The sequence below is a fragment of the Bison bison genome, unplaced genomic scaffold (genome assembly GCF_000754665.1).
Source record: "Bison bison bison isolate TAMUID 2011002044 unplaced genomic scaffold, Bison_UMD1.0 scf7180017864062, whole genome shotgun sequence".
In the NCBI taxonomy this organism is placed as follows: Eukaryota; Metazoa; Chordata; class Mammalia; order Artiodactyla; family Bovidae; genus Bison; species Bison bison.
Window position 1 is genome coordinate 1,925,306 of NW_011494634.1, and position 14,310 is coordinate 1,939,615.

The 14,310-nt window shown below is 39.5% G+C and overlaps 1 protein-coding gene across 6 annotated transcripts in view; it reads left to right on the forward strand.

The window, feature by feature from the left end:
• CFAP54 (cilia and flagella associated 54) overlaps window positions 1-14,310 on the forward strand; it is a 308,337-nt gene that overhangs the window by 207,690 nt on the left and 86,337 nt on the right. For all 6 annotated transcript variants that reach the window (XM_010836300.1, XM_010836298.1, XM_010836299.1 and 3 more), the window contains 5 exons: window positions 4,545-4,650; window positions 6,818-6,962; window positions 7,759-7,916; window positions 8,088-8,267; window positions 8,368-8,494. In XM_010836300.1, the coding sequence (XP_010834602.1) occupies window positions 4,545-4,650; window positions 6,818-6,962; window positions 7,759-7,916; window positions 8,088-8,267; window positions 8,368-8,494 (716 nt within the window). The remainder of the gene's footprint in view (window positions 1-4,544; window positions 4,651-6,817; window positions 6,963-7,758; window positions 7,917-8,087; window positions 8,268-8,367; window positions 8,495-14,310) is intronic.

Here is a 14,310-nt window from a genome sequence, read left to right on the forward strand (position 1 = left end):
CATGAGCCAGGCCCTTGGGACAAAACCTGCAAAAACTTTGCCACTGCTGGCTGTTAGTGACAGCATTGTCACTTGGGAAAGCCTACTGTCAGGATGAATGTGTTTTTGCAGGTGAACTTCACCCTCTGTGAGCTTCTGTTTGGGCACTGCTGAGAGTGTTGGACAGTCCCTTTTCCAAATGATGGTTAGCTTGACATTTCATGATTCTTCTAATAAAATTATGTGTCAAGGAAATTGAAAGGCACGTTCCCTTGGGTGACAGGTGGAGTGAGCCACATAGATTTTATGAGAACAAACTGACCATGTTTGTCATGAATGTTAATAAGAAATAAATGGGATCAAAGTTACGCAAACAGTATTTCTACTCCTTTCAGGGCTGCCTCTCTATTTCAGAATCTTGTCTTCTTTTTTTTTAAATGTTCCTTTCTGTTCTCCTTTGTATTTACTTTATTGTCTAAGTCGGATAACATTTGAGCCTTTTAATTTTGTGTCAGAATGAAATGTCCTTCTGTTGGGATTCAGACTGTTTATAGTCAGTAATCCTCTTACACTTTCTGTCTGCCTAGTGCAGAGGAGAAACTAGAAGTTTTCCATTGTGCAACTAAGCAGTACCACGTGGATTAAGACATACCAGTACGTTTATATTTTATTCACTAAGTTTTGGGGTTTGCAAGATTCCAAACCCTGTATCTCATTTCTCTTGAAATCAGAATTAGGCCTTCAGATCAGAAGAGTGAGATAAGTACTGTTTTCTTCTTCCAAGGTCTCTAGTTGATATCCTGTGCTAACTCTGAAGCTACTGAATAAACAAAGTGCATTAGAAATGTGTATGTAGCCTGCAGGGAGGAAGGGTGTAGGGGAGAGGAGACTCTGTACCTGTACGCAAACCCCATAAACATTATACTTTTGTTTGTTTGTTTGTTTCTTGCTTGCTTGTTTGATTTTAATTTTCTTTTAAATAGTAAGTTTAGATCATCACAAGCCATATTTTAGAAAATACAAGTATCTAAACCAGTTTAATGACGGAGTAAAATCCTGAGAGTTTGAAATTCAGTAATGGCTGAAAAGCTTTGATGCTGGTTAACAACTCAGAAAAAAAATCAATTTAGTCCTTGCATTTTCCCTGTCCAACTTTATATAATAATGACAGCTAGGAGGATTATAGCAAGGATGCACTGAATACTGTCTGTTTGCTGAGCATTCCTCTTTGCTGAGAGCATCCTGCTCTCAATAGAATGTCAACTCCGTGAGGTCAGGTACTATATCCATAACCCCTAGATTTGCTTCTGGCCTATAGCAGGTGCTCAATACATATTTTTGAGCATATAAAAGACTAAGTACCTCATTTAATATCCTTAAGATAACCCCATTTAATGAAGCTTACTGAGTAGAATGAAGGCAAAAGACATTAAAAAGCTGAACAAAGAGGGCCTTTTATATCGTGCAAGGTACAGTTAACAATAATTAGATAGTAATATAAATGTGGGACCAAGTAACCCTGTGCCAGGATAAACAAAACGCAATGTGTTAGAACTGTAAAAAGGAAAAGGCCACATTATAGAAGAATGATGAATCTGAGAATGCGGCAGGCGCCAGTGGCCTGGGTTCTGATCCTGCCTCCCCTTTCTACCCGAGTCACCTTTGTTGTTGTTCAGTGGCTCGGTCCTGTGTGACTCTCTGGACTACCGCATGCCAGCCTTCCCTTCTATCTCCTGGAGTTTGCTCAAACTCATGCCCATTGAGTCACCTTGCTGCTGCTGCTGCTAAGTCGCTTCAGTCGTGTCCGACTCTGTGCGACCCCATAGACGGAAGCCCACCAGGTTCCCCCGTCCCTGGGATTCTCCAGGCAAGAACACTGGAGTGGGTTGCCATTTCCTTCTCCATGAGTCACCTTAGGCAAGTCATTTCTGGGTCTCAATTAACTCATCTATCAAATAGGGATGATAATAATACATACTTTGTAGGTTTGTGGTGGGGATTAAGTCAATTAATTCACAGAAAGCACTTAACGTAGCACCTGGCAGGTGGTAAACACAGTAAATACCAGTTACCATTTTAAAACAAGATTGAGGGAAGACAAGACAGAGGATATCTTTTAATACAACACGTGGATGCATACCAAAAAAAAAAAAAAAAAAGGCTTTAAAATGTAATGAAGATCTGAGCATATGTACATACCTTGGGGGCCTATACACAGAGACTATACCTTCTTAGAAGTATCCCTGGACCCTGATGAAGCTGGTTTCTTGGCCAGAAGCCTCACCCAAAGGAGATGGTGTACTGGCCACAGCCAGGGAGGCTTCTGGAAGGAGGACTGGGGAAATGACATGATCTGATTTACATCTTGAAGAGAGATCGATGTGACCAGAGTAGGAACCAGGACCACAGGGGCGGGAGCCATATCAGACAGACTGGCCAGGAAGTTCCCACAGCTGTCTGGCCTGGAGATGTTGGTGGCTTGGATGGAGGCATTAGCAGTAGCAGTGAAGGAAGGAAGGAGCTGCTGGATAGTATCCAGATTTGAGGGTGAAGCCGACAGAACTTGTTGAGATTGAACATGGAGTGGGAGGCAAAGGGGAAGCAGTGGTGATACTGGGCTCTCGATCTGGGGTAGAGAACAAGAAGGAGGAGGAGGTTTGGTGGGGGAGGTGGAAGGGAGAAGGAGGTGGAGGGGCTCTGCTTTTAATCCATCCTAGTTTCCTAGGCCTTCTATACAGTTCATGAGGTTCTCACGACATGTGTTCTGGGGTGGTTTGCCATTTCCTCCTCCAGTGGGCAGGTTTGCTATTCCCTCCTCCCAAGGGCAGAAGGAGCAGAGGGCGTCAGAGGATGAGATGGCTGGACAGCATCACCGACGCAGCAAATGTGGATTTGGACAAACCCCGGGAGATGGTGGGTGAGGGACAGCGAGGCCTGGCGTGCTGCAGTCCATGGGGTCACAAAGAGTTGGGCATGACTGGGCGACTGAACAACATGTTTCCTAGGGCTAACATAACAGAGTACCCAAGACTGTGTCTTAAAACAACAGGATTTTATAGTCTCACAGTTCTGGAGGTTGACTGTCCAAAAATCAGGGCGTTGGCAGGACCCCGCTCTTTTTGACAGCTCTGGAGGGAGCCCTTCCTCACCTCTTGTTGCTTGTCAGTGATCTTTGGTGTTCTGCATTGTGTGTGATGGAGAGGTGCATCACTCCAGTCATGGGCTGCCTTCTCCCCATGTGTCTTCACATCAGCTTCCCTCTGGGCATGTCTGTTTCTCTGTCCATGTCTGTCTTTCTGTCCAAATTCCCCCCATTTGTAAGGACACTGGTTATATTGGAATGGGGCTTTCCAGGTAACACTAGTGGTTTCCAGGTAACACAGCTGCCAATGCAGGTGACGTAAGAGACACGGGTTCAATCCCTGGGTGGGGAAGATCCCCTGGAGGAGAGCATGGCAACCCACTCCAGTATTCTTGCCTGGAATCCCACAGATAGAGGAGCCTGGCAGTCTATAGTCCATAGGGTCGCAAAAAGTCAAACACAATGAAGCGACTTAGCACAGCATGTAGCACATGCATAGGGTCCACCCCAATGACCTTATTTTAGCTTGGTTACCTCTGTCAAGACTCTATTTCCAGGTCAGAATGCATGCTGAGGCACAGAGGGTTAGGACCTCAACACAGTTTAGCTCATAACACCTCTTAAATGCGATTGTTATTTACTGTTCAAGTGGAGATATCAAGTGATCAGTTAGATAAATGGATATATTGTCCATTTGGCTTTCAGCCAATCTTTCTGTGTATAAAGTAGCATAACAACAAGCATTGTCAGGTAGATTATTCTGCATTTGAATTTTGTTTTGGTCTAGATTTTCCAATGAGAAGGCCTGTTGACATATATTATTAAAATATTTTGAAAAAGTGTGACATCAGTTATATGTATATCATCATACAGGGAAAGAGGATGGGATGGATTAAAGTGAAGAAAAACTTACATCCCGGGCAACAGGAAGTGAGAAGAGTCCTCTCTCCTGGCTTCTATTTTCTTCATTAAGTACCTTTACCTCTTGGCACTGCTAGATACTGATTGAGCAAAAATTTTCCTTAAGATTTTCCAAGTGCATAGCATTAAGCAACACAGTTTTATGGCATCAAATAAGCCCAGAGAACCATATTCTGATGTATGGAAAATACATCTGTGCTCATTTTATTAATGAATGTGTGAGTAAATTTTGTTTTAGATCATGGAAACATTCATTCTTTTGTTCACACTTTTCATTTAAAAATATTTTTTAACTTCTATTGTGTCTGAGCCACTAGATGCTGGTTTTCAGCAAGGAATAAGATAAAATTAGGTGAGACTATACAGGGGTTTGCAGGCAGTTAAATAATGTGCTAGGTACCATCTTGTGGTTAAGACCACACGAGGGCACACAGACAGGGCACCTAATTGGGGCGGGGGTGGCAATATGGGGAGGGTTTTTTGGAGGAAGAGACTTAGGAAATAAGGTACAAATGCCACAAGTGTAATACTAATAATGTTTAAATTATATTCTCTGTTTTAGTGCTGCGATAGTATTTTCCACACTTAAACTTCTCCAGGATTCAAAACTTTTTAAAAAGAAAGTAGTAGAAGATGACTCAGAGAATTGCACCTCTTCAGAAAGTTATGTATGTATGAATTTAATGTTTATCCTTATAATACTTATTATGGAATAATTATTGGCATACTAGGACATTGTCTCATTATTTAAATGAAACAAAGGGGTAAAGTACTGAAAAATTGAGTTCAGAATAAAAAGATCTGTGTTTAAGTCCCATGTTGATGCTGTTTATTAGTCAGTATACCTTGGGCAAGTTCCTTAACATTTTTTTTAAAGAGCTATGTAATCTCATTTAGGAACTTATGGAATTGGATGTAATAGTGACTGGAGTCCTACCAGATATATCATTCTAGTCTTCTAGATCTGGTGTCACCAGTAAATGAACTTGTTTCACAATACTTGGTCTTCATTTCACTTTCGATTATATTTCTTCTTTAGCATTACCAGTGTGACACGTGTGCTGTTTCCCATCTTGAATTTCTCACAATTAGATTCTTCTGCACTTCAGCTCTCAAATCTATATGGCAACTGGTATCTCACGTTCTTTGAAATTTTATGGACTTCAATTAGACCAAGTAATTTAATAATACAGGGTTGTTTAGGATTAAAATATAAAGATTCAGTACACTAAACCCTTGCTCATTTTAAAATGAATAAAATAAAGCTTAAGCTTTACTAATAAAATTGCTGCTATCTAAGTCTTTACAAAATAAAACTAATTGACTCATTTCTTACTATATTAAAAGCAATATGTATGCTAAAAAGCAATCTGATTCTGAAAATTTACTTAGAGTGGTGGTTGTCAGTTGGAGGCGATTTTGCCTCCCAGGGGACATTTGCAGTGCCTAGAGACATTTCGGTTGTTCTAACTAGAGGCAGTGCTAATGACAACTACTGGGTAGAACCCAGGGATGTTGTTCAACATCCTGTAACACACAGGACACTTCCCCCACAACAAGTATCTGGCCCAAAATGTCAGTCATGCTGAGGTTGAGAAGCCCTGATTTAGATTAAGCATGACTTGGCTTTTCGATAGTAACAGGCATGTAGGCCAAGATAAAGGTACATAGATAGGTATTTTTTTCTGTAAATCTAATCTAAGTAGTAGACCCCTCATTCTAATCATGATCCTCTCCCTGGTTCTCTGTTCCCTTCTTACTCTGGTCCCAGGAATAGCTCACCCTCTCCTCGTCTGCACCTCACCTGTCAGTCACTTTAGCCCCCATCAAGTCCAGGTCACAGCTCCTTGATAACAGATGTTGCTGACTGTCTGGAGATGGTGAACTGTCAGAGATACATAGCAGGAAATTCCTGGAACAAAGAGGCATTGTTCTAGATGAAGTGTCTGAGATTGATAGCTCTGGAAGAGTTCCTTTGTCACCTCCCTCCCATTGGTCATTTCCTTTGTAAAGTGAAACAAGAAGGATAGTAAGTCATAAAATATGTTCGGGATGTGAGCAGCACCTAGCAATATAACTTAGTCAGTTAAGACTGTGGGCTCTAAATTCAGAAAGACACAAGTGTGAATCCTCTGCCAGAATATGATGGGGTTTAAGCAAATAGTTAGCCTCCCTAGGCTAGGAGTCGGACACGACTGAGCGACTTCACTTTCACTTTTCACTTTCATGCATTGGAGAAGGAAATGGCAACCCACTCCAGTGTTCTTGCCTGGAGAATCCCAGGGATGGGGGAGCCTGGTGGGCTGCTGTCTGTGGGGTAGCACAGAGTCGGACACGACTGAAGCGACTTAGCAGCAGTAGCAGCAGGCTTCACTTCTCAAATCTGAAAAACAGAGAATAACAATAACCGCTCTTTGGCTTGTCAGGAGGATTAAGTGAGATAATATGTATAAAGCATGTAGCACAGCCCCTCGCACACTCAATAATTAGCCAGTATTATTGTTTTTCAGCCTTTAAAATGATGGTCACAAAATTTTTGAAGGTATGGAAACTGATGATATAGTTTGCAATGAAAAATTCAGACTGTAAATCTAGTTTTCAACGGTGGGTACACAGAGAAAAAGAAAGCACTTAAATGAGGATCAGTGTTAATAGTGATTTTACTTGTTTTTTAAATATCTTTTATGTTTTATAGAATGTTAAAGGATAATTTCTAAAATTAAAAATTTAATGCTATTAAATGGTATCAATGCTTCCCTTAACTTATATTTAACACTAGGCTAGAACTTGGACATTTTTAAGTGGAAAGATAATCATCATTTTGATATTGTTTAGGCGACTGAAAGTAAAGACGACAATTTTTTAGATCCTATTTCCCTAAATTCTCGAGAATATTTCAACATTCATCTGTGGTTGAGGTGCCGCTTAGCCTTGGTGACTGCATTTGTTGCCCAGATTCGTGGCATTGGAATCGTGAAAGGTACAAATATCCTCTCTCTTCAATCAAAGCTTTCATAAAATTTAATTTTATTTAGGTAACAGAGGTTTTATTGGGATGTATTTTATTATAACATTAACATTTTATAACTTCTTAGCTTGATCTGTTTCCAGAATTTTAAAAATTGAGATATTAAATGAGGATAATAATTTTCAGCAGTCCCTTGTATCACTGAAAATGGCATATATGTTACTGATGTATGCATTGCAGGCAACGAGATTTCAGAGTCATCTAGGAAGGCAGCCTGGTGCAGGGATCCAGAGAGCAGTTTCTGGAGCCACCCTGCCTTGAGTTCAAATACTCTATCCACCACTTCCTTGCTGTGTAATCTTGGCCAAATCACTTAGTCCCCCTATGCCCCAGTTTTCTCCTCTGTAAAATAGAAATAGGGTACTTACTTCATAGGATTATTTCCAGGATAAATAGGTTAAATTTCTAAGGTTCTTAGATTACAACCTGGCACATACAAATATTAGTGCTGGCAGAGGTTAATAGTTATCTGTGTGTGAACCTATCTATTTACCCATCTCTACCCATCTCCCAAATTAAACTATTTCATGCAATATCATTATTACTTTGGCAGCGTTTGAATACTCTAAAGTACTTCCCCTCAAATTATGTTTATTTTCAATATTTCATGTAGTTTTGTTTTCCATCTTTGCATCTTCCTTTTCTTCTATTTTATACAATATTCCTGTGATAAACTTTGAGGATATTATGCTTATACAGTTTCTTCCTTTCTTGGTGCATTTTAAGTAACTGCATTTGTTTATTTTAGAAAACGATATAACAGATTACGTGAGCCTTATCAATGAAGTGTGTGTGGAGGCAAAAGCTGCAGGTGACAGGGAGCTACAGGCTGAATTCTTGATGCAAGCTGTAATTATCGGCCTACAAGAAAAGCATTTAAAGGCAGACATCATAAAAAGCCTTCAGGTAGGAAGGCAGTCTCATTCACATTGATATTTACCAAAGGATTCTGGTTAGAATAAAAGGAGAGAGTTTAAATTTCCATTAGTTACTGCTTGTATGGCAGTCAATATGGCCAGCTCTTATTTCAGTGAATTGTAAATGGTACTATCAGACATAATAATTTTATTTTAATAGGAGGTAATACAGTTGCTTGAAGGGCATGACTTTATTTCTCCTCGATCTCATTTAACCCTGGTGAGAAGCATGCTTTTGCTGGATGATTTAACAAAAGCTGAGAAATTCAAGGAAACTCCTTTTTCGAAAATAGAAAAATTGTATTTGTTGACTCAGTCTCACAACATTCTTATAGAACAGGTGAGAAAGCTTTACTGTCCAAAAGATTTAGAAATTTACTCTTCTTTTTCTTATTGCAGACCACAATAGCTAATTACTTAGTATGATGTTTCTTTTACAGATGATAACTTTTGGAGAAACAATTGAATTGCCTTCATCAAACACTGACTATGCAAGTCCATTACTGCCTTTGAAAAATATTTATCTTCCTCACGTCATGTTATTGGCCAAAACAAAAATGAGAATTGGTAAGGACACTTAAACATATATTCAAGACACTGATGAAAAAGTTTAATTTATTTTCAAACAGGCTATCTTGTGAGTGCATTTAATTTGGGGCAATATTTATGAATACCCAGATTCCATTTATTTAAAAAATAGTTGAAAAAATTATTATTAGTGCCATGTTATTCCTTTCACACAAAGGCATTTAATTAAATAGCTGGTTATACAAAGCTGTTTACACAGTGTAATCCTTTAGTTGAAAAGTAGTTTGTATGAAAGGATACTTGATAGTGGAAATGTTAGAAAGCAATTATGTACTCAGTTCTTCCTTTTGCTGATGAAAGAACAGACATCTGATCACCTACCATGTGCCAGCCTCCATATGAGGTCCTGGGACACTACTGGAGATGAAAACAGATGTAGTTCCTACTCTTAACCTTGAAGATAGAGATAACAAGTAAACAAATCATATACAGGAATGAATATTATATCATTTATCATATTATAAATATTGTATAAAACATTTTAATATTTAATATTTATACATTTTTATAATATTTAGAACATTTAATACAATACATATTTTATAGAAATCTGTATTTGATAACAACTATATAGGAAATCTGCAAGGATATAGTAAGCTTAAACATGATGATGAATTATGTTTATGTACGTAATTGTAATTAGTATTATAAAGATGTGGATAAGGTCTGTTGATAAAGAATAGCAAAGGAAGGGGTGTCTATTTAAGTACTGAATAGAATAATTGGGAAAGGTCTCTTTGGGGAGGTGGTATTTAACTCTAGACTGTAAGTATTATGTATATGCATAGCAGAGTCATGAATATGCATAGGGAGTCATGCATAGTGGAGGCAGAGCGAGCAGTGAGTTGTAGGTTCTGAGGTCAGGACACACTTGACATATTCCAGAACTGCAAGGAGACCAGTGCAACCAGAGCAGAGTTGGGTAGGGGCAGCCTAATGGGAGGAGGTGATCAGGGAACAGTTTATGTTTCAAAGGATTACCCTAGCTGCTGGGTGAAATAGGTTGGAGGATAACCTGAAGCCAGCCAGTGGAGGACCTGATTGTAGAAGGTAGACCAGTAAGTCAGAGGTATATATGTGTGTGCTCAGTTGCTCAGTTGTGTCTGACTTTTTGTGGCCCCATGGACTGTAGCCTGCCAGGCTCCTCTGCCCATGGAATTTTCCAGGCAAGAGTACTGGAGTGGAATGCCATTTCCTTCTCCAGGGGATCTTCCTGATCCAAGGATCGAATCAGCATCTCTTACATTTCCTACACTGGCAGGCAGATTGTTTACCATATAACTCCTAGGAAACCAGTATTGCTACACTTCACAGGAGCTCACAGACACTGTTGACCCAAAGCTATGTGCCTCTAGCGCCAAGGCTCTTGTCTGTCTCAGAGGGCTGAAAATTTTGTAACAGCTCTGTCTGTTCTAAGCTATATTAATCATGCCTTAAAAAAAAAAAAGTATATCTGGGGCTTTCCCAGTGGCTTAGTGGTAAAGAATCCACCTGCCAATGCACAGGTTCAATCCCTGATCTGGAAAGATCCCACAAGCCACCAAGCAACTAAACCCATGCACCACAACTATTGAGCCTTTGCTCTGGAGCTTGGAGTTGCAACTACTGAATTCCACTTGCCCTAGAGCCCATGCTCTCCAACAAGAGAAGTCACCACAATGAGAAGCCCCTGCAGTGCAAGGGGCTAGAGGGTAGCCCCCACTTACCACAGCTAGAGAAAAGTCAGTGCAGCAACAAAGACAAAACACAGCCAAAAACAAATAAATAAATAAAAATATTTAAAAAAAATGTATTCCTAAAAAATAAAAAAAATAAAAAATAAAAATGTATTCCTGATGCTTTGACATCCGGAATCTTGCTGACCAGGGAGGGACTTCCCTTCTCAGGGTTAGCCAATTCTTAGAGATTAGTTAACCACTTTCTTGTGATGGTGACTTTTATATGCAAATCAGCTTTTCCAGAGCCCACACCCAAAACCTTTACTGAGCTTGCTGGGTTCTTACCTTGGGGCCAATATTTCTCTGCCCTAATCACCCCAGAGACAATTATACACTACTAGCAGAGACGACTGAAATTGTATAAACTAGCCAATCCTAAACCTTGGTCTGCTTACACTACACACCCACTCCTTTCCACAAAAAATACAATAAAGACTCTTCTCCACATTTTTTCCTTGCCCCTTCTGTTACCCCATCCAAGCTCACTCTTCTTGCCACACAACAGACCAACATATCAGAGACGAGGTATTGAGGCAAGGAATATGACTGTAATCAGAAAGCCATCTGACCAAGAAGATGGCAGACTAATGTCTCAAAATAGCCATCTTATCGGGGTCTGGATGCCAGTATCTTTTATAGAACACAGAGCAGGGGAGGGTGAGGAATTACAGTGAAAAGGCCATTAATCCTCCAAATATCTCCTGGAATGGCCAGCCTCACAGAGTATGTGTATTAATTTTTCCTTTCTGTAGCCATCCACAGGTGGATAGGACCAGGGAGTCTCCCTGAACAAAGGCACTTTGGCTTAACATTCAGACAGAGGGGCAGTGTTCCCTGAGGCAGGCCATTATGTATAGACACTATCCTTTTAATAAACAAAAGCAATAGGAAGTAAAGATTAAAATCAAAGAAACAGATCCAACAGGAGTAAGATTTTGTTCTTTCCTGTAACATTTCTACCTCCTGACTGACCCTCATGCTTCTTTGTGGTGCCCTGCATGGCATGTGTGCCCTCCTCCTCTTGAGAGCTTTGAGCAAAGAGAAACTAGTCTTTCCAGTGGCAATCATCTCCTGACCTGTTGACCTTGTCATACTTGAATAACAACCAAACCAACATTTTGAAACATCACCCCTCGCCTCCTGGGCCCCACTTACCTCCCATTCTAGCAGCTGCTCAGCTCAGGAGAGGCTGGTGATTGGACTAGAGTTGGGGAGGGAGGGTAACAGAAGTGTGTTCAAACTGCCCAGAATCTTTCCCCCTCGTTCCCCTTCTTCTCCTCATGATGATTATCATTATTTCATGATTATCATCATCATTTATGAATTTTATTGCTGTAGGGAAATCCGTTCACCCCTATTATTAATGTTTCCTTATTTATGAAATTAGGCTAGCCTAGCTGACCTGCAGAATTCCTATCCTGTTCACTGATCCCATGAGAGCTATTTTCCTACATTTTTAGCCCACAATTTATATTATCAATATATTTGATTTCTATAAGAACTTAAAGTGCAGATTGTGTTAAATTGTACAGATTGTGTTACATGTATTCTCTGCTCTCCTGCCTTACTGATCTTGAAGATGTGTCACCACTCAGTGGCAATACTGCTGCTGTTTTTTAGACTCACTTGAAGCAGAACAGCTTGCTTTCTGTTATGTTATATTAAATACCAACTTAAAGAACAAAAACCAAAAGCCGCTCTTCTGTCAAAATAACGTCAGCTTCACAACATCTTTTTCACAGAGTTGATGTTTATTGCAAAAAGGAGCGCTTCAATATTATGAAGCATAAAAATCCTCTGATTTGATGTTTCTCTACAGTTTTCCTTTTCAGTGATAGTATAGATTGCATTGCAAGAACAGAGGCACTTACGTTATTTTCTTTCTTTGTGAAAACCTCTTACAGAGAAAGACATTTTGAGATTATTTTTCTAAAACAACAAAAAGATAAGTATCATGGTTATTAAAGATGATTTTTCCCATTAATGACTGAACCTAGAGCTTCCTTATTAGTTGAAGAAGTAGATTACTGATTGAAGAAAGGTTCAAGAATAATGCTGGAGAGTGGGAATATAACTGGGAACCATCATCTTTGCCTTCAAAGGATCTGTTATCTAGTTAGGAGAGAGAAAGAAAAGTCAATTTCTGTAACAATTCTTTTTCTAGTTTTAACAAACACATAGAAAACAAGTACTATTATTATATGTCAGTAATTATTTATAGTACTATAGTACATATTGTACATGTATGTAAGTGCCTCAATGACATGAAGAGACTTGATATTTTTGTTTTGTGTTAATAAACAGTTGTAGTATACCTTGAAACAATAAGCAAGACATGTCAGAATGTAATAAACAGTTGTAGTATACCTTGAAACAATAAGCAAGACATGTCAGAATGTAATAAACAGTTGTAGTATACCTTGAAACAATAAGCAAGACATGTCAGAATGTAATAAACAGTTGTAGTATACCTTGAAACAATAAGCAAGACATGTCAGAATGTAATAAACAGTTGTAGTATACCTTGAAACAATAAGCAAGACATGTCAGAATGTAATAAACAGTTGTAGTATACCTTGAAACAATAAGCAAGACATGTCAGAATGTAATAAACAGTTGTAGTATACCTTGAAACAATAAGCAAGACATGTCAGAATGTAATAAACAGTTGTAGTATACCTTGAAACAATAAGCAAGACATGTCAGAATGTAATAAACAGTTGTAGTATACCTTGAAACAATAAGCAAGACATGTCAGAATGGGAGAGGTATTGAGTTGTGAGATGGTATAGGACAAATGGCATTAGCATACCTTTCTTGCCTGCCATCTGATCGTTGCTGGTGATTACTGGGGTTAAGGGCATGGGCTCTGGAGAAAGAATTCTGGTCCAATTCCCTCCAGGAAATCATTTCACTTCTCTGTGTTTTCAGTTTCCTTTCTCATAAGATGTGGGTAAGAAAAGTACCAATCTCACAGGATGAAGTGAATGGAATATGTAACACGTTTAGAAGGGCACCTGGTTTGTTCTTAGAACTTCATAGGCGTCAGCTATTCTCATTGTTCCATGCCTGGCCTCCTTACTCTCTTAGGAAGCCCGGGAAGCAAGCCTTCAGTTTCTTCATCTCCATTTCTCAGCAAAGTGCCTTGTCCAGAGGAAGGGCTGTGTAACTTCTCCTTGGATAAGAGAGAGAGGGAGGGAGAAAGACCCTTTTTCCACCATCCTTCTACTCAAATAGCTCATTCCTGAGCTATACATTTACAAAACAAACAAACAAACAAAAAAACCCCTAGGCTTCTTAAAAACTCTTTGTAGGGCCTGGCGTCTTGGATTTCAAATTTTCAGAACTCGAAGAAACCTCAGATAGTTTCCAGTTCTGCTGCCTCAGTGCTCAGTGGCATGTAGGGACCTGTTCAAAGGCTCTGGTGACACAGTAACACCAATGACTGGCTTGTACCCAGCATTTCAGCTGGAATCCTACACATTCTGCAATTTTACACTACCTTTCTTTTCATATTCCCCCTACTATGCCTGTTAAGCTATTCTATCAATACAACTTTTCCACCCAGTTGCCTTTTGCTTTTTTTTTTTTTTTCTCTAATTTTATTTTATTTTTAAACTTTACATAATTGTATTAGTTTTGCCAAATATCAAAATGAATCCGCCACAGGTATACATGTGTTCCCCATCCCGAACCCTCCTCCCTCCTCCCTCCCCATACCATCCCTCTGGGCCGTCCCAGTACACCAGCCCCAAGCATCCAGCGTCATGCATCGAACCTGGACTGGCAACTCGTTTCCTACATGATATTTTACATGTTTCATTGCCATTCTCCCAAATCTTCCCACCCTCTCCCTCTCCCACAGAGTCCATAAGACTGTTCTATACATCAGTGTCTCTTTTGCTGTCTCGTACACCGGGTTATTGTTACCATCTTTCTAAATTCCATATATATGTGTTAGTATACTGTATTTATGTTTTTCCTTCTGGCTTACTTCACTCTGTATAATAGGCTCCAGTTTTATCCACCTCATCAGAACTGATTCAAATGTATTCTTTTTAATGGCTGAGTAATACT